Here is a 17,788-nt window from a genome sequence, read left to right as displayed (position 1 = left end):
CTTCAAAAATCAAAAAGCAATACAAACAAACTGTAATTTTTAAAATTTTATACTTGATTTTCACTTTTAAATTTCTTATTTCTACGGGCCCATCAAACTTGACATACCATAAATGTTGAAAATCTATATTTCGAATATTCGAAACAATATTATAAAGCAAAATAAATTAAATCATAAATAAATCAAATTGCTTTTCAAATTCTACCTTTGAAATAAAATGTAGTCAAATTGTTATTATAGGGATGAAATATGTTTTGAAATTTCTAAAAAAGTGTCCACGTAGTTTATGGATGGTCCCTACCACAACATGTTTTTTTTCGCAAAAAAAAAGTGTTTCGTCAAAACTTAGATATTTTGAATATGATTGTAAAACAATTGTACTGATGTATAATGCATTTCACAACTCTTTTCTACTGAAAAGCCTCCCCAGTTCAGCCAGAGGCATGGAACATAAACTTTGAAAAATATTTGCAGCAGCCTTATTAAAACTAATTTATTCTATTGATAAAAAATCTAGGAAATCTTTTAGAAACGAATCACTATATATTTGTAAAGAAAATTTAAAAAAAGCTTTGGTTTGAAAACAAAAAAAAATCTTTACAAATGAGCAAATCCAGCCCAAAACAAAATTTTGTTAGGTACTTTTTTCTCGACCCTCTCCAATTTCAATGAAACTTTGTAGACATGTTATCCTACGCTTATATAAGCCATTGTTGTGTATATGGAGCCATTTTCACTCGATACTGACATTTGAAAAGGGCGTAAGTGTTTTAAATATTTTTGTATTTCGTAATTTTAATATTGCTGTATCTCGAAGCATCGTATCAAAAAGTGGTCAAAGACAAACTTGTAGGAAATTTAATGGGCTTTCCGAAAAAAAAATACACTGAAAGAAAAAAAAAACACTCCACTTGTTCGGGTTCAAAAATCTCGTATTATGTGTTACGTTACAGAACAATTCCAGCTCAAATCAGGAATTTTTCTGATACTTTTGTACCCGACCCTCTCCGACTTCAATGGAACTTTGTAGACATGTTATCCTAGGCCTAGAGAAGCCATTTGTTCTCGAAAATAACATTTGAGAAGGGCGTAAGCTATTTAAATATTTTTGTATGTTGTTATTAAAAAATTACTGTATCAAAAAGTGATCAAAGACAAACTTGTAGGAAATTGGACAAGCTTTCTGAGAAAAAAATACACTGAAATAAAAATACACGTCACTTCTTTGAGACTTTTTGATTTTTAAGTTAATAAGTTTAAATTTAAGGGCATATCACGATTTTCTTCGTTCAAAATTTTAGAGGAAATAGTCTAAGATGTTAAAAAACGACTTACAAAAAAAGCAAGATGGTATGACTCTCCAAAAAAATACAAATGAGCAATTCTCTACCAAAACCGGAAATGGATTTTATTTGTATTTTTTGATTTGGCTCAAACTTTGTGGGGGCCTTCCCTGTGACCAAATAAGCTATTTTGTGTCATTGGTTCACCCATACAAGTCTCCATACAATTTTGGCTGCTGTCCATACAAAAATGGTATGTAAATATTCAAACAGCTGTAACTTTTGAGTGAATTTTCTGATCAATTTGGTGTCTTCGGCAAAGTTGTAGGTATTGTTGAGGACAATTGAGAAAAAAATAGGTACACGGAAAAAAAAATTGCAGATTTTTTTATCAACTTTTTTTTCACTAAAACTCAATTTCCCAAAATACGTATTTTTTGATTTTCGAGATTTTTTGATATGTTTTAGGGGACAAAAATCCGCAACTTTTGAGCTATAGAGAAACATGGTCAAAAAATATGCCGCCAAGCTATGAATTTTTGAAAAATAGTGATTTTTGGAAAAAAATCCAAATTTCTTGCAAAAACAAATTTGAAGTTATTTTTTAATGCAAAATTGAATTAGCAATCGAAAACTACTGTACAATTTTTTTGATAAAGGGCTTCGTTTTCAAGATATAGCCACCGAAAGTTTGATTTTAGCGAAATATTTGCAGTTTTTCGATTTTTAAAAATAGTGACCATGAGTGACCATTTCTAAAAATATTTTTTTTTAAAGTTCAGAAAATTTGCTATAAAATTGTCTAAGAGACATTGAAGATTAGACCTCGGGTTGCTGAGATACAGCCGCTTTAAGAAAAAGAAACACGAAAATTGAAGTTTTCTAAGTCTCACCAAAACAACCCACCATTTTCTAATGACGATATCTCAGCAACTAATGGTCCGATTTTCAATGTTAATACATGAAACATTCGTGAAATTTTCCGAACCTTTCAAAAAAAATATTTTTAGAAATGGTCGCTCATGGTCACTATTTTTAAAAATCGAAAAACTGCAAATATTTTGCTAAAATCAAACTTTCGGTGGCTATATCTTGAAAACGAAGCCCTTTATCAACAAAATTGTACAGTAGTTTTCGATTGCTAATTCAATTTTGCATTAAAAAATAACTTCAAATTTGTTTTTGCATGAAATTTGGATTTTTTTCCAAAAATCACTATTTTTCAAAAATTCATAACTTGGCGGCAGATTTCTTGACCATGTTTCTCTATAGCTCAAAAGTTGCGGATTTTTGTCCCCTAAAACATATCAAAAAATCTCGAAAATCAAAAAATACGTATTTTGGGAAATTGAGTTTTAGTGAAAAAAAGTTGATAAAAAAATCTGCATTTTTTTTTCCTTGTACCTATTTTTTTCTCAATTGTTCTCAACAATACCTACAACTTTGCCGAAGACACCAAATTGATCAGAAAATTCACTCAAAAGTTACAGCTGTTTGAATATTTACATACCATTTTTGTATGGACAGCTGCCAAAATTGTATGGAGACTTGTATGGGTGAACCAATGACACAAAATAGCTTATTTGGTCATAGGGAAGGCCCCCACAAAGTTTGAGTCAAATAAAAAAATACAACAAATAAAAATGGTCGAAATCGGCCGATTTCGTAGAGAGTTGCTCAAATACCATTAACTAAAACTTTTTTTTAAAGTGGTTTAAACGTCAATTTTTTTAAAAATTGAAGGTGAGTATCGATTCCCCAGACAATTTTACATAAAGCCTCCATATTGACAATTGTCCTTTGTCCAACCCTTGTTAAGTTACAGCGGTTTTAAAAATAAAAATGTTGAAAAATAGAGTTTTTTTTTGGTTTTTGGCAATTCCTATATGACAAACTTGATTTTTTCGTCTCTTAAATATTTTTACTGGAAAGCTCGTCCAGTTTCCCATAAGTTTGTCTTTGACTACATTTTAATATGACTCTTTTTAATATTTACGTGAGCTTATTTACTATTATCTACCACACTGAAAAAAAAAACAACTGTTTCTAGTTATGGGCAATGCACTTTTGCTTATATCTGTAAGCCCATACATCCAATTGAAATGCTGTCAAAGACAAACTTATGGGAAATTGGACGAGCTTTCCGGAACTAGCGGTGAAAAAAAACTGGAAAATATGAAGTTGTTTAAGTCTCACCCAAATAGCCAATTTTTTTTATATGTTTTAATCTTATCAATTATTATCCAATTTTCAATTTAAAAAAAATTTACATTTGTAAAATTTTCTGATGTTTTGAAAAACATATTTTGAAAATTTTGGTATCAAGTCTAATTTTTTCATAGGGCTGAAGATGATATTGAATTGAATTTATTTGAGACATTTAAGGTAACACGAATATGTCATATTTACAGTTGACAATTCATTTTATTGAGTAGGTTATTTGATCGTAAGGCCATTTTAAGACGTTATATTCGATAAGAATATTTAATTAAATCTGTAAATTTACCAAAAATGCAATGATTTGTTTAAATGACTTCACAATATTTTGATTTTGATCATGTTAGGATTATTTTCGATAAAGTGACCCAATTCACAACATTCCACGGTACCTACTTTGTTTGTGCAATTGCACCACCAATGGCACCGGAACACGACCATCGATGGTCCTTTGGCCACACACCATCCACGGGTGGGCGCACCTCTCCGGTTTACGCCAGGAGTTAGGTGAGAATGCAATTTTCTATAAATATTTTTTGTCGTATGACCACTTTTGTTTTTCTCCCCCCACTCACGTGGCACTTTATAGCATAAGTGAATCGAGTGTCGAGCTTTATTTGAATCTCCCCTTACTCCCTTCTCTCTTTCTCTCTTTCTCGTGAGAGTGTGTTATTATTTATAAAGCAATATTTATGGCTGTTTACCTGCGGTGCATAACTTCAGGGGCAAACATCTCGTGTGTTGCATGTCGAACGCGCGCTCTATCTGTTGGCGGTGACCACAAAAAAAGCCCCACGAAAGGGCACGGAAGTTAAGTGAATTTGTTCCACGTACAAAGAACGCTCCCCCCGTGGCGTGGGTGCTGTTTATTAATATATTGGAGTGGAAATTTATTGCCAGCTGGCAGGACTTGCCAGGGGTAGGGTTTAGGAAAAATTAAGAAAAATCCTTACCCCCTAATGGAGCAGTCATTTGTTAGCTCTGGCTATCTCTAAATCTTTAAGAGCGAGTCCACGAGCAAAGCATACCCATCTCGCATCGACCTCACCAATCTGCCTGAAATTTTCAGGGGTTGTTTGTACATATAAAACTAGCATCTGGCCAAAATATGAGCACCCTAGGTCAACGGGAAGTGGGGCAAATAGGGACACAAAGTTTTAAGGTTCAAAAACGTCAAAAATCTTAAAAAGGCTATAACTCAGGCAAAATTCAATTTAATTTCAAAATTCAAAATGCATTTAAAAGGGCTTGAAAAATGTAACAAAATGCAGGGTAGAGCATCTCAATTGGTTATTTCTAAAGGGAGTTATTGGCATTTTAGTGAAAAAATAGCATAATTTTCAAACTCAAATAAAAAAGTGTTCCATCCAGATATCAACTCGGTTCGACCTGCAGCTTGTAGAGGACATCTGGGACTGCCATCTGAGACTGAGAACGCTTTGGGTTAGGCAGTTTAACATATTAAATAGGCACTTTTACTTTTAGTGAATTTTTTTGTTTTAAATTTTTGCTCGGGGGACCCCTTACATCCCATTTTTTGGTGATAATTTTATCATATTCGTGTTCCTGAGACAATTTCACAATAGAAACATGCATAAAAATGTTTATTTTCATCTATTTTAACCCTTTAAAAAATGAAATTAAAAAAAAAATCTTCGATTCACATTTATTGAAAATCAAGTTCGTTTCCAAGGATACTAGATGACACCAGAAAAAAGCAGCTTCTCAATTTTTTTTAACTTTCATTTTTAAAAGGGTTAAAATAGATGAAAATACACATTTTTATGCATGTTTCTATTGTGAAATTGTCTCAGGAACACGAATATGATAAAATTATCACCAAAAAATGGGATGTAAGGGGTCCCCCGAGCAAAAATTTAAAACAAAAAAATTCACTAAAAGTAAAAGTGCCTATTTAATATGTTAAACTGCCTAACCCAAAGCGTTCTCAGTCTCAGATGGCAGTCCCAGATGTCCTCTACAAGCTGCAGGTCGAACCGAGTTGATATCTGGATGGAACACTTTTTTATTTGAGTTTGAAAATTATGCTATTTTTTCACTAAAATGCCAATAACTCCCTTTAGAAATAACCAATTGAGATGCTCTACCCTGCATTTTGTTACATTTTTCAAGCCCTTTTAAATGCATTTTGAATTTTGAAATTAAATTGAATTTTGCCTGAGTTATAGCCTTTTTAAGATTTTTGACGTTTTTGAACCTTAAAACTTTGTGTCCCTATTTGCCCCACTTCCCGTTGACCTAGAGTGCTCATATTTTGGCCAGATGCTAATTTTATATGTACAAACAACCCCTGAAAATTTCAGGCAGATTGGTGAGGTCCAAACGACGTCCCATACAAAGGGGTATGCCCTGTTCGTGGACTCGCTCTTAAATGCTTAAAAAGTTTTTGTGACTTGCCCGGCAGGAGCACAATTTGCCACGAAAGCCACAAATGCCACCAAAGGAGGGGGGAAAGATCCCCTCCCGGGTGATAATGTCATTTTGAAATATGAATTTTAATTATGCTCGCTTAGCTGTACCATAAATTGTGATAGTCTAGTTTTGGCTCCAAAGTGCACAAAGGCTGCTGCTGCCAACAGTTAGAAGCTTAATTTTGGGAAAAATATGGCACTAGAAACGGAGTTGCAGTGGAGGCAAAGTACTTTGCCTTCAGGTGCTTGCTGCGCTCGGCAACAACAATTGGATAAATGATTGCAATTAGCGGGTGCCATAAACTACCCGAGGGGGATAAATAACTTTATTTCGAGTAAGGGTTCTTAATGAAAATCATTTGAACGAAAGAAGCTGCTAAAAAGCCTCTTAATTTAAGTTATTTTAGTCAATATTTTTTTCAAAGATGTTGTCTTTTGAATAAGGTTGGCGTTCTAATAATTAACAAATTCAAAAAAACTTTTTTTTCAAAATCGAAGCAATGTAGAAATTCGTATGATTACATCTCACTTTTTTCAGATGACGGCACTGACTCCACCACAAATTGCAACTTCCGCCTCTTCAAATTCCACATAATTACTCATTAGACCTAGCAAAAAAGACAACCTTTCCATCTAGGGGGAGAGGGGGTAATATGCACCCCCGGGGCAAAATGCACCCCCTGCTTTTCTCGGTGTCTGCAAGAATTTTCCGGGAAAAAATCATAGAAATTGGAAGCTTAACATTGCTAAACCATGCTGGAAAAATTTGTGCATCGTAGTATAAAAACAGCTTAAGTTATATGCAAAACTTTAAAATGTTGTGTTTTCATCTAACTTTCATTGAACTTTCATTATGATTTTTGGACAGTATAAAAAGAATTTATTGATATTGTAAGTGTTGAGGTACATAGTTTTTGCAATAATCTTCATTATTCTGTAGATAGATGAGTCCAAAAACATCAAAAAATGCATTTTTAATTAAATTTTCTGCAAAAAGCGTGGTCGGGGCAAAATGCACCGCTGTGAAGCTCATTTATAAAAACAGCGGTGTCATCTAGTGGTGACTAGTGCAAACTGCTTTTACCCGGTGCATTTTGCCCCATGTTGTGGTGCATTCTGCCCCGTTGTTGTAGTGCATATTGCCCCAATGTTGCGGTGCATATTACCCCGCATGGTTGTTTGAAATGAATCAAAAATGTTTTTAGAAATTGGATATTTTCGAACAATTTTGAGGTTTTTTAAGACTTTTTTCACATGGATGACGAAGAATAATAGTTGTTTTAGAACATCGAACAAAATACTTCCACGGTAATGCTGTAATGGTTGAGAAATCACAGTTTTCCCTTAGGGGGTGCATATTACCCCCTCTCCCCCTAATTTCAACCCCGCAAGAAACTTGACAACCGAAAAGTTTAGCAATGAACAAAAAAAAAAAGTTTGACAAAACTCTTACTTTCGTCACTCCCTTACATCAAGATCGCGGAGTGTGCCACACGATAATACAAAAAAAAAACAGAGTAACACGAAAAAATAGGGTTGACCACCAAAAGCCGCTAATTAAGCGTTTCCTGTCTCTTTCATTTTTTTTTCGTCTTCAAGACAGAGTGCGGTCTCTTGGGCCCCAAGACTCCGACTTAAGGGATAATTTTTACGGTTCGCACTCTTTTTTTGTTTTGTTGTCTTGCTCAACTCTTTTTTATTAGTTCCGTTGCTCCGGACCTACACCACACGGCAGCTTTTAATTAATTTCACTTTCCTTTCTAACACTTTGCATGATGGCCGTCCGCGTTTCCGCCCACGATCTCCGACGGCGGGGTTGCTTGTGTGTTTGTGTGTGATGTGGGAGTTGTGTAAATTTTGCTGCTTTGTGGACTTTTAAAGGTTTTTGTGATCTTTTTCAGTAATTTAACCTTGCAAAAGTATTATTTTCATCAAACAAAAAGAAAAAAACTAACTTAATCCACCTATGTGGTTGAAGCCTTCCTCACTCATTACCATCAATGGCTGTACACAAATTTCATCTATTTTTTAGATCTGTGGCCATATCTTGATACAGGGTTGCCCGAGCTTCAATGTTTTGGACTCGATGGAAAGGTCTTTTGATTACCTAACCAACGATGGGTCGGATGGTGGATCCGGACATAGTTTACATACATTTAAGTGAGATCCAGCTTCCAAAAAGTACATCAATATCACTTATGGGGCCATATCTCGAGACAGGGTTGCCAGATCTTCAATGTTTTGGACTCGATGGAAAGGTCTTTTGATAACCTAACCAAATATAGGTCGTATGGTGGATCCGGACATAGTTTACATACATTTAAGTGAGATCCGGCTTCCAAAAAGTACATCAATATCACTTATGGGGCCATATCTCGAGACAGGGTTGCCAGATCTTCAATGTTTCGGACTCGTTGGAAAGGTCTTTTGATAACCTAACAAACGATGGGTTGGATAGTGGATCCGGACATAGTCTACATACATTTAAGTGAGATCCGGCTTCTAAAAAGTACATCAATATCACTTAATTGGCCATATCTCGAGACAGGGTTGCCAGATCTTCAATGTTTTGGACTCGATGGAAAGGTCTTTTGATAACCTAACCAAATATAGGTCAAATGGTGGATCCGGACATAGTTTACATACATTTAAGTGAGATCCGGCTTCCAAAAAGTACATCAATATCACTTATGGGGCCATATCTCGAGACAGGGTTGCCAGATCTTCAATGTTTTGGACTCGTTGGAAAGGTCTTTTGATAACCTAACCAACGATGGGTTGGATAGTGGATCCGGACATAGTCTACATACATTTAAGTGAGATCCGGCTTCTAAAAAGTACATCAATATCACTTAATTGGCCATATCTCGAGACAGGGTTGCCAGATCTTCAATGTTTTGGACTCGATGGAAAGGTCTTTTGATAACCTAACCAAATATAGGTCGGATGGTGGATCCGGACATAGTTTACATACATTTAAGTGAGATCCGGATATATGTGAAAACACATTTTTATACATAACTTTTGAACTACTTATCGAAACTTCAATCTGTATAAAACTCGATCTATGGGACCCTAAACCAAGTCAAATGCAACAAGTTCGGGTCAAATCGGTTCAGCCAGTGCCGAGAAACATGAGCTAGTTTGTTGGTCACATACATACATACACACACACATACACACACACATACACACACACATACACACACACATACACACACATACACACAGACATTTGTTCAGTTTTCTATTCTGAGTCGATATGTATACATGTTAGCGGTATTAGTTCGGGCCAATCAAAGAAGCAGACTTAGTTCGTACTGTGGTTCAGCTCAAAGCTAAAAAGGGAGATTTATTAGTTGCTGTGTCTTCATGACGGTAAATTTCATTTTTACATTTAGTGCCCTTTTTAAGTTCGTCCACTAAACAGAAAGAACTCTTCGATTCGCGCAATCCTAGGTAGAATCTATAAATTCAATTTTAATTCTAATTAGCTAGTTCAAGAAAAATGCAAATAATTCATACCTTTAGATTAGTAATTCTACTGCTGTTTCGATTGCGTATGTGCGTTCGATTAGGTGAAATTGCACTGTGATAACAAACGACCCTGACAAGTCACACTGACGTTCTTCTCCCTACCAGAAACTAAAGCTCATGTATAGCCAGTGGCTCTAGCCCCAACGGGGGGTATCGTCAGCGCAGATTGGTACTAACATTCTCCCCCTCGTGTCGCCGGAAGTGTTCCTTCGGCGTCACCAACATTTCCTACATCCAGCAATGCCAATCTGGCGACTGCGCGACTTGGTAGAATCCCTTTAGCTGTTTGCACATCTACCCGTCGTACACGCCCGTCCTTGCCCGGATACGTCCGCAAAACTCGTCCTCTTTGCCAGCGATTTCGCGTTCCCTCATCTACGACGACCACAAGATCTCCTTCTCTGAGCGGCCGCGTTTCCTCGAACCATTTCGATCGTCTTGATAAAGTTGGCAAATATTCCCTTACCCACCGTCGCCAAAACTCATCTAAGGCGTGCTGGATCTGGTTCCAGCTGTTCCTCAAAGCCGCGCCTTCGCACATCGGATCCTTCACCGGCTGTTGAACCCCGCTCGAACTCATGAGTAAAAAATGATTCGGCGTGAGCGATTCCTGATCGGCGCCTTCTAAAGGGATAAACGTAAGTGGGCGGGAATTCACCATGTGCTCCGCCTCTGTTAACATGGTCACCATCGATTCCTCGTCCAATTTGCGCTCCAACGGTATCGCTCCTAGCGCAGCTTTTACGGAACGCACCATCCTCTCCCACGAGCCTCCCATGTGCGGTGCCGCGGGGGGATTGAAACGCCACTGAGTATGAGCATCGGTGAACGTACTGGCCAGCTCCTTGTTGATGCTCAAACTTATTTCCTTCGTTAACTCACTGCTAGCTCCTTGGAAGTTGGTTCCTCGGTCCGAATAAATTTCTTGTGGTGCCCCTCTACGCGCGATGAACCTCCGAACTGCCTTTTTGAACGACTCCGTCGAAAGGTTTGCAACGATCTCAAGATGGACAGCTCTGATCGTCAGGCAGGTGAAAAGCGCAACCCATCTTTTTGTAATACTGCGCCCCGTCTTGATCAGGTAGGGCCCAAAGTAGTCCACTCCGGTGAATGTAAACGGACGCAGGAATGGGGACAACCTAGCTCGCGGGAGTGGTGCCATCTGTGGTACAACTGGAGTAGACTTGTATACTTCGCACCACTTGCAGTTATTGGACACGAGCCTCACGAGCACCCGCAGCTTAGGAATGCTTAAATTCTGCCGAATTTCATTCACCACAGTTTCATTATTTGAGTGCTGGAACCGCCGATGGTAGTATTCCAGCAGTAAAGTCGTCACCGGGTGATCTCGTGGAAGAATTACTGGGTGTTTGGTTTCGTAGCCGACACATTCTGCAGCTTGTATGCGCCCACTTACGCGAAGTACTCCAGCATCGTCCAGCATGGGACAGAGTTTAACAATGTTGCTTGACCTTTCCAGGGATTCTCGCTGATCAGCTGGGACTCGTTGATTCTGATTCAAAGTGGCCACCTCGTCACGATACTCCTCAGACTGTGCAAGACGCCACAAACTCTGCTCAGCTTTCTGTAGCTCTTCTCGGGTCAGGTCGACTTGCCACGGCTTCTTCTCGCGGTTCAGCTTGCGAGCGATAAATCGCTGGACGTACGCCATGGTACGCAATAGTCGCTCCCACTTTGAAAACCTCTCCCATTTCACCGTTGGCTTCAGAACGAAATGAGCAAACACGAATGACGGTCTCAATTCTTCTGGTGCCAGCTCCACCATATCTTCGCACGGTTCCGGCCATTCCGATGGATTATCGTACACAAATTCCTGGCTCTGGTAAAAAGGACTGTTGATATCCAGAGGTGGACCTTGTTTTCCCCACTTGGTAGCGAGATCAGCAACGTTCAGACGGGACGGACAATACCCCCACTCCGCGACCGCTGACATGGACAGTATTTCGTTCATCCGGAAGGCCACGTACGGACGGTAGCGCCGAAGATCCTTGGACCTAATCCATTGAAGGACGGTCTTTGAGTCAGTCCAGAAACGAGTTCGTGTGATAGGTAGAGAATGACCGGTCACTATGGATTTACGCAAACGAACACCCAGCACACCCGCGTTTGCTTCGAGACGCGGTATGGATAGCGGGTCCAATGGCGCCACCTTGGTTTTGCTTGCCACGAAAGCACACCGCACGGACCCTCTGTCGACAAGTCGGAAGTGTGCCACAGCAGAATAGGCCAACTCACTCGCGTTGACGAAAACATGGAGTTCTAGTGACCTCAGGCTGTCCGGGTGGTAACCAGGGAAGTAGCAACGAGGGATTTTCAAGTCCTCGATCTTGGGAAGAAGCGCAATCCATTGTTTCCAGCGTTGGACTAGCTCATCTGGAATTTTGTTCTTCCAATCCACGCCTGACCTCCAAACGTCCTGGATTATAATCTTTCCGTGAATTATGAACGCTGCTAGGAACCCGGTTGGATCGTAAATGCTCATAACAACGCTCAGTAGCTGCTGCTTGGTGGGGATTTCTTCGCCGGACAGCAACAAATCGTGGTCTTCTCGGAAACTCAGGCGAAACGTAAACATGTCCTCCTCCGGCAACCACACCATACCCAGCAGGCGCTCAAAACCACAATCCTTGTCCATCACGAAACGCTTCACCGTTGTTGGATTGGCCGCTCCGATTCTCTGCAGTACCGCAGCGTTGTTGGAGACCCAGTTTCGGATGTGGAACCCGGCTCTAGAGTGAACTTCGGCAACCTCCAGCGCAATCTCTGCCGCCTCCTCTGCTGTGTCGACGCTATCCAGGTAGTCGTTGATAAATGCTTTGTCCGGATTGCATTTGCTGCCCTGGGGTAATCTATTTCGTACTGAGTGGCATTTAGATTTTTAACGTACTGGAAATGCGCGGGTGAACAGCTGGCACCGAAAATGGCAACGTCGGTTACCATTGTTTCCAACGGCTTTTCAGGGGAATCCCGCCAATAGAACAGCTGGGCACTTCGATCTGCTTCGCGTATCCGAACCTGGTGGAACATGGCCTCAATGTCACCGCCAATCGCTACCTGCCTTTCCCGGAACTTGAAGAGCACGGACAGCAGAGGTGAAAGCAAGTCGGGTCCCTTGAGCAGCATCGAATTAAGCGAAACTCCGTCGACCTTCGCCGCCGCATCCCAAATGAGGCGAACTTTCCCGGGTTTATTCGGGTTGATCACCAGACCAAGTGGCAGATACCAGGTTCGGCGTGGGTCAAAACGCTGCAGCTCCTCTGGTGTAGCTTTGTGAGCAAAACCCTTGTGCTGAAAATCTGCTATCTGCTTCTGAACGTTGTCGTACAGCACGGGGTCTCTCAGCAAACGTTTTTCTAGACACTTCATCCGTTTTTCAGCCATCGCTCTATTGTCAGGAAACTCGATGTAGTCGTGCCTCCAGAGAAGTCCTGTTTCAAACCGGCCGCTTGCCGTCCGCTTGGTGGTCTCTGTTAGCATTTTTATTGCTCGTTGCTCGTCGGGACCAACGGCACCAGGTGCAGCTATAACGCCTAGACTTTCGACAGCGAAGAAGCTTCGCACGTACTCGTGGAGTTCGTCGCCGGTCGGGCTTCCGTGGATGTGCATCTGCCGGTGTAGGAAGGGCGCCTCACGCCCCGGGATAGCTCCGTAAACTGCCCAGCCAAGACGGGTTTTCGTGGCGATTGGTTCGCCTTCTCTGCCTTCACGTAGCTTCAGGGGGGCCATCAGGTGTAAGTTGTTCAGCCCGATTAGTACACCAGGAACCGCGGACATCAGGTTTTGTACAGGAAGACTTCGCAAGTAATCGTACTTGGCCGCCATCGCCTCGAAATTCATCGACTGGTCTGGCAATCCCAATCCTTCGACGGTGTAAACTGCTTTCGCTTTAAGTCGATTGGTGTTGTTGACCCCGGAAATCTCCAGATCTACCAGTTGTGTGTTCGAGATGTTTTTCTTGATGCCACCGGTCCAGTGGATACAGAGAGAGGAATCTTCTCCTGCAATTCCCAGCTTGTTCGCAATCGATCTCTCCACAAGGGTCACCGAAGATCCGTCATCCAAGAAGGCAAACGTGTCAACCTGCCCCCGCGCTCCGTACAGCGTGACTGGCAAGATTCGGAACAGGGTCGTCGGATTTGGCTGGCGGTGAATCGTGACCGTGGCGTTCGTCGGCTCGGTACGTTGAGGTTCTACCGGTGGGTGATCGTAATGCAGAAGTCGATGGTGTCTTTTTTGACAACCGTTCACCCCGCAGGCTTCAGCGTTGCACGGCCAACGGGAGTGCGGAGTCAAACAACGTCGACAAAGCTTTTTCGCTTTAACCACCTTCCAGCGATCATCCAAACTCAGATCCTTGAATTGTATACAGTCCTTCGCAGAGTGACCTTCGACGCCGCAAGCCGGACACGCCTTATGGGTTTCGATCTTGTTGACAACGTTCAACCGCTCCTTTGGCTGGTCTCTACCTTCACCGTCGCTTGTCTCTTCTTGTTCAGCGTGCGCGTTGACAAATCCTTTTTCCTTAGATTTTTGACGCTCGTCCCGACCAGCTCTAGGGGCCGTAGACAGTACGGTAACTCCACTCGTAGCCGTCGCAATCTGAGACATGTAAGACCCAAAGGAATTCAGGTCTACCTCTTTCAGCTGGTGTTGATACAAAGCCCAGTTGAACTTCACGTTGGCGGGAAGCTTCTCCACCAGCTCGGATAACAGTGTCGGATTCGAAAGGTGCTTCTCCATTCCGATTGCCCTTAGGTGTCCGCACAGGTTACGCACTACCAATCCAAAGGTCACCAACGACTCCAATTTGTCTGCCTTTGGTGCTGGTGTGGCTCGCACTTTGGCGATCAGGTTGTGCACGATCTGCTCGGGTCTCCCGTAGAGAAGTTTCAGCGAGGACAGTAACTCCGGCACCGTGGATGGGTCGAGCAGTAGGCTGCTAACCATCTCCCTCGCGTGCCCTTTGATAGCTCGATCTAGACGTAGCAGATTTTCCGAATCAGTGTAGCCACACGCTTTTGTGGAGTGATTGTATCTACTGATGAACAGTGGCCATTCAGCAGGATCGCCAAAGAAGTCTGGCAGTTCCTTGGACACCACTTGCCGCGCAGCTATTTGGTGGGATGTAAGCGGGGGTGGATCCAGACACGATTTCGATGGTCGGGTATGAGAACCGGACGGAACGGGCCGTGGCGGAATAGTGGAGCAGCTTGAAACTTCTGGATCTTCCTGCGGCGGAATCGTAGGATGAGATGATTCCGTGCGTCCTCCGTACGGGCTCGGCAGGCTTCCGATTCCCTCCGAAATGGAAGGCAAACTAGAATGCACGCTGTGTGTTGGTGTGGGTTCGTTTCGTTTGAAGTTCAACTCTCGTGATCGCTGCAGCTGCTGCAGCTCCCGGTCATACCAGTTGTCCGAGGATTCAGGTCGGCTATTGGCGTTGTTCTGCTGCTGATTTAGCATCTCGTTGAACTGGTTGATCAAGTCCTCTTGAAATTCGTCAAATCGCTTCTGGTGGTTTTGGTTTTCGGCCAGGACACGATCCTTCTCTCTAATCAGCTCCAGTCTTTCCTGCTCTGCACGTTGCAGTTGATGTTTCAGCTTTTGTTCTTGTTCGCGTTGTAGGTTCTGGTCCTGTTTACGTTGATCTTCCAATCGTGCAAGCTTCTCAGCTAATGCTTTATCAGCCAGTTGACGGCCGACATCATCCGGCTTGTTAGCTGGTGGCTTCCGGTTTATTTGATCCAGCCAGTTTTCATACCGCGTAGTCGGTTTGAACAATTTCCCAACGGCTCCTTTCGAGAAAGGATTGTTCCGAGGTTTGTCCGGAACTTCGGGAATCGAATCGAGGTCCAGTTGGCCCGGAGGTTTGTTTGGATCAGGACCGCTGATTCCTCCAGCTGGAAGCTTTGCAAGTTGTGCCAGGTCGTCTACAGGTTTGCTCTCATTAACCGGTGTAGATGTGAGTCCCGCGTTGAGCCGGCCGACCGGATTACCGCTCAATAAGTTCACGGAATCGGCAGGGTCGGATTTACCGGCTTTTCCCTGTGTCTCGATCCAGTTGAGAACTCTATTTGGCGTCGTTCGGTTACTACGACCGCTGCTGCGTGACTTGACATCATCTCTTTGGCTCATAAGATCGTATCTTTTAGCAATCAACTTCTTCTTGCGTTCAAGCTGCTGGGAAATCTCCTCTTCCAGTTGTATCTCCTCCTCCACTCTTCGTAGTTCCAACGAAAGCTGTGAGCTACGTAAGCTCGAAGTTGTTCCAGAGCGTACTGAAGGGATTTTCTCTGGCGGCCCGAGAGGAATACAGGTCTTACAAATGAACGGCTGGAGATTAACGGTGGCGACGGTCACTCCCGCACACGAGAAGTGGTAGTAGAGGAAGCATCGCGAACATTGGACCATAAACGTCTCGGCATTATTGGGTCGAATGCAACTACCGCAGTCAACTTCTTCTCCTCCTTGAAGGTCTACCACAGAGGCTTCAAATTGTAGATCTGCACCCTCATCAACTACTTCCTCGGTTTGTAGGTTATGTCTCGCAAGCTCTTGGGCAGCTCTCGTCTGGGAACGAGTCTGCCGAGTAATCGGTGGCTTGCTCATGTTGTTGAACAGGTAAATCTTTGAGTTTTCTGTTAGCGGTGTTTGTTCGGGCCAATCAAAGAAGCAGACTTAGTTCGTACTGTGGTTCAGCTCAAAGCTAAAAAGGGAGATTTATTAGTTGCTGTGTCTTCATGACGGTAAATTTCATATTTACATTTAGTGCCCTTTTTAAGTTCGTCCACTAAACAGAAAGAACTCTTCGATTCGCGCAATCCTAGGTAGAATCTATAAATTCAATTTTAATTCTAATTAGCTAGTTCAAGAAAAATGCAAATAATTCATACCTTTAGATTAGTAATTCTACTGCTGTTTCGATTGCGTATGTGCGTTCGATTAGGTGAAATTGCACTGTGATAACAAACGACCCTGACAAGTCACACTGACGTTCTTCTCCCTACCAGAAACTAAAGCTCATGTATAGCCAGTGGCTCTAGCCCCAACGGGGGGTATCGTCAGCGCAGATTGGTACTAACAATACATGAAGGTGGGTCTACGACGTTTTCATACAAAGTTCATTTTTAGAGCAGGATTATAGCCTTACCTCAGTGAGGAAGGCAAAATATATATATCTTTTCTTTATATATTGGATTTTATGAATACGTATCATTTTAATTTTACGACTGTAGATTTAAGTTTATTAAAAAAAATCTTATGCAAATTATTAGTTTTTGTCTGAAATTTACGAAAAAAAGGTTAAAACAAACTAATATAAACTTTTATAAACAGCAAGCCAGCATAAACATGAACTTTAAAAAAGCACACCAAAATAATCGCTACAGTTTAGCCTGTGCAATTATGCTCTCTTCCACATTTAAACGATTGAAAAACGAACCTTGTGCTCCATGAAGTTACTGAATTGGTTAAAATTTGTGTTTTTGCCATCCATTTCTTTGCATGACGGGTCAACGAAAAGAGCAAATTAAAGAAAGAAATTATCTCTCGTAATATGACATTCTAATAAAAAAAAAACTACATGAACACAAAAAAAGTTTAATTTTGGTTGGTTGAATATTACCTCTTTTTATGACTAATTTGGCTGAAAAATGTAAACCAGATGAAAATTCATCAGAAACTTATGAAAATTCACCAATTTCTGATGTTATATTACACATTTTTTTACCACAAAATCTGTCACCATTTCCTGATGAATATTTCCATCATTTTTTTTCTGTGAATTCGAAAAAGGACTGTTTCCAAATCAATTATTTGGTATAAAAATTTAATATTGCAAATCCTGATATAAAAGATTTATGTGATAATAATATTACAGCAGACTCTCTAGTTGTCAATACTCGCTACCTCAAAATTTCTTAAACTATTGATAATTTTTTCAGGCTCTTTCAGTTTCGTACGTCTTACCCAAGGTCTTACCTATTGTAAAAGTAGGACCATCTACATTAGAAATCACAGAATAGCGAAAGTTAATTTATTTTATAAATAAAGTAAAAGTGCTAGTATTCAATATTAAGGTGAAAAATCACCGATTGTGATTGGACACTCAAAAATATTTTATCTGAATGTATATGGAAAAAATCTTAATAGATGAATAAAGTAAAAAAAAGTGCCACTTCTTAGAGTTTTTTTTAATTCAAAAATTTTCACAGACAACCGTATTTTTTCGAAAATACTCAAATTTTCAAAATATGCAATATGGGTAACGAACGAAGCAAAATTTTGCATGCTTTTCCA

General features: G+C 41.0%; 3 protein-coding genes across 3 annotated transcripts in view; all 3 read right to left on the bottom strand.

Moving 5' to 3' along the window:
- Positions 1 to 17,788, bottom strand: part of LOC120414196 (uncharacterized) — a 260,154-nt gene that overhangs the window by 95,619 nt on the left and 146,747 nt on the right. The window lies entirely within an intron of this gene.
- On the bottom strand, positions 9,218 to 12,265 carry LOC120414198 (uncharacterized). Its single transcript, XM_039575280.1, has 3 exons — positions 9,458 to 12,265; positions 9,328 to 9,398; positions 9,218 to 9,270 (listed from the first exon to the last, which is right to left on the bottom strand). The coding sequence occupies exon 1, from the start codon at positions 12,123 to 12,125 to the stop codon at positions 9,642 to 9,644; it is 2,484 nt and encodes an 827-aa protein (XP_039431214.1). The 5' UTR covers positions 12,126 to 12,265; the 3' UTR covers positions 9,218 to 9,270; positions 9,328 to 9,398; positions 9,458 to 9,641.
- On the bottom strand, positions 12,137 to 16,568 carry LOC120414197 (uncharacterized). Its single transcript, XM_039575278.2, has 3 exons — positions 16,384 to 16,568; positions 16,254 to 16,324; positions 12,137 to 16,196 (listed from the first exon to the last, which is right to left on the bottom strand). Exon 3 carries the CDS (start codon positions 16,097 to 16,099, stop codon positions 12,137 to 12,139), a length of 3,963 nt encoding a protein of 1,320 aa, XP_039431212.1. The 5' UTR covers positions 16,100 to 16,196; positions 16,254 to 16,324; positions 16,384 to 16,568.

The sequence above is a fragment of the Culex pipiens genome, chromosome 3, assembly GCF_016801865.2.
Source record: "Culex pipiens pallens isolate TS chromosome 3, TS_CPP_V2, whole genome shotgun sequence".
Taxonomy (NCBI): domain Eukaryota; kingdom Metazoa; phylum Arthropoda; class Insecta; order Diptera; family Culicidae; genus Culex; species Culex pipiens.
This window is presented reverse-complemented; position numbering and strand designations above follow the sequence as displayed.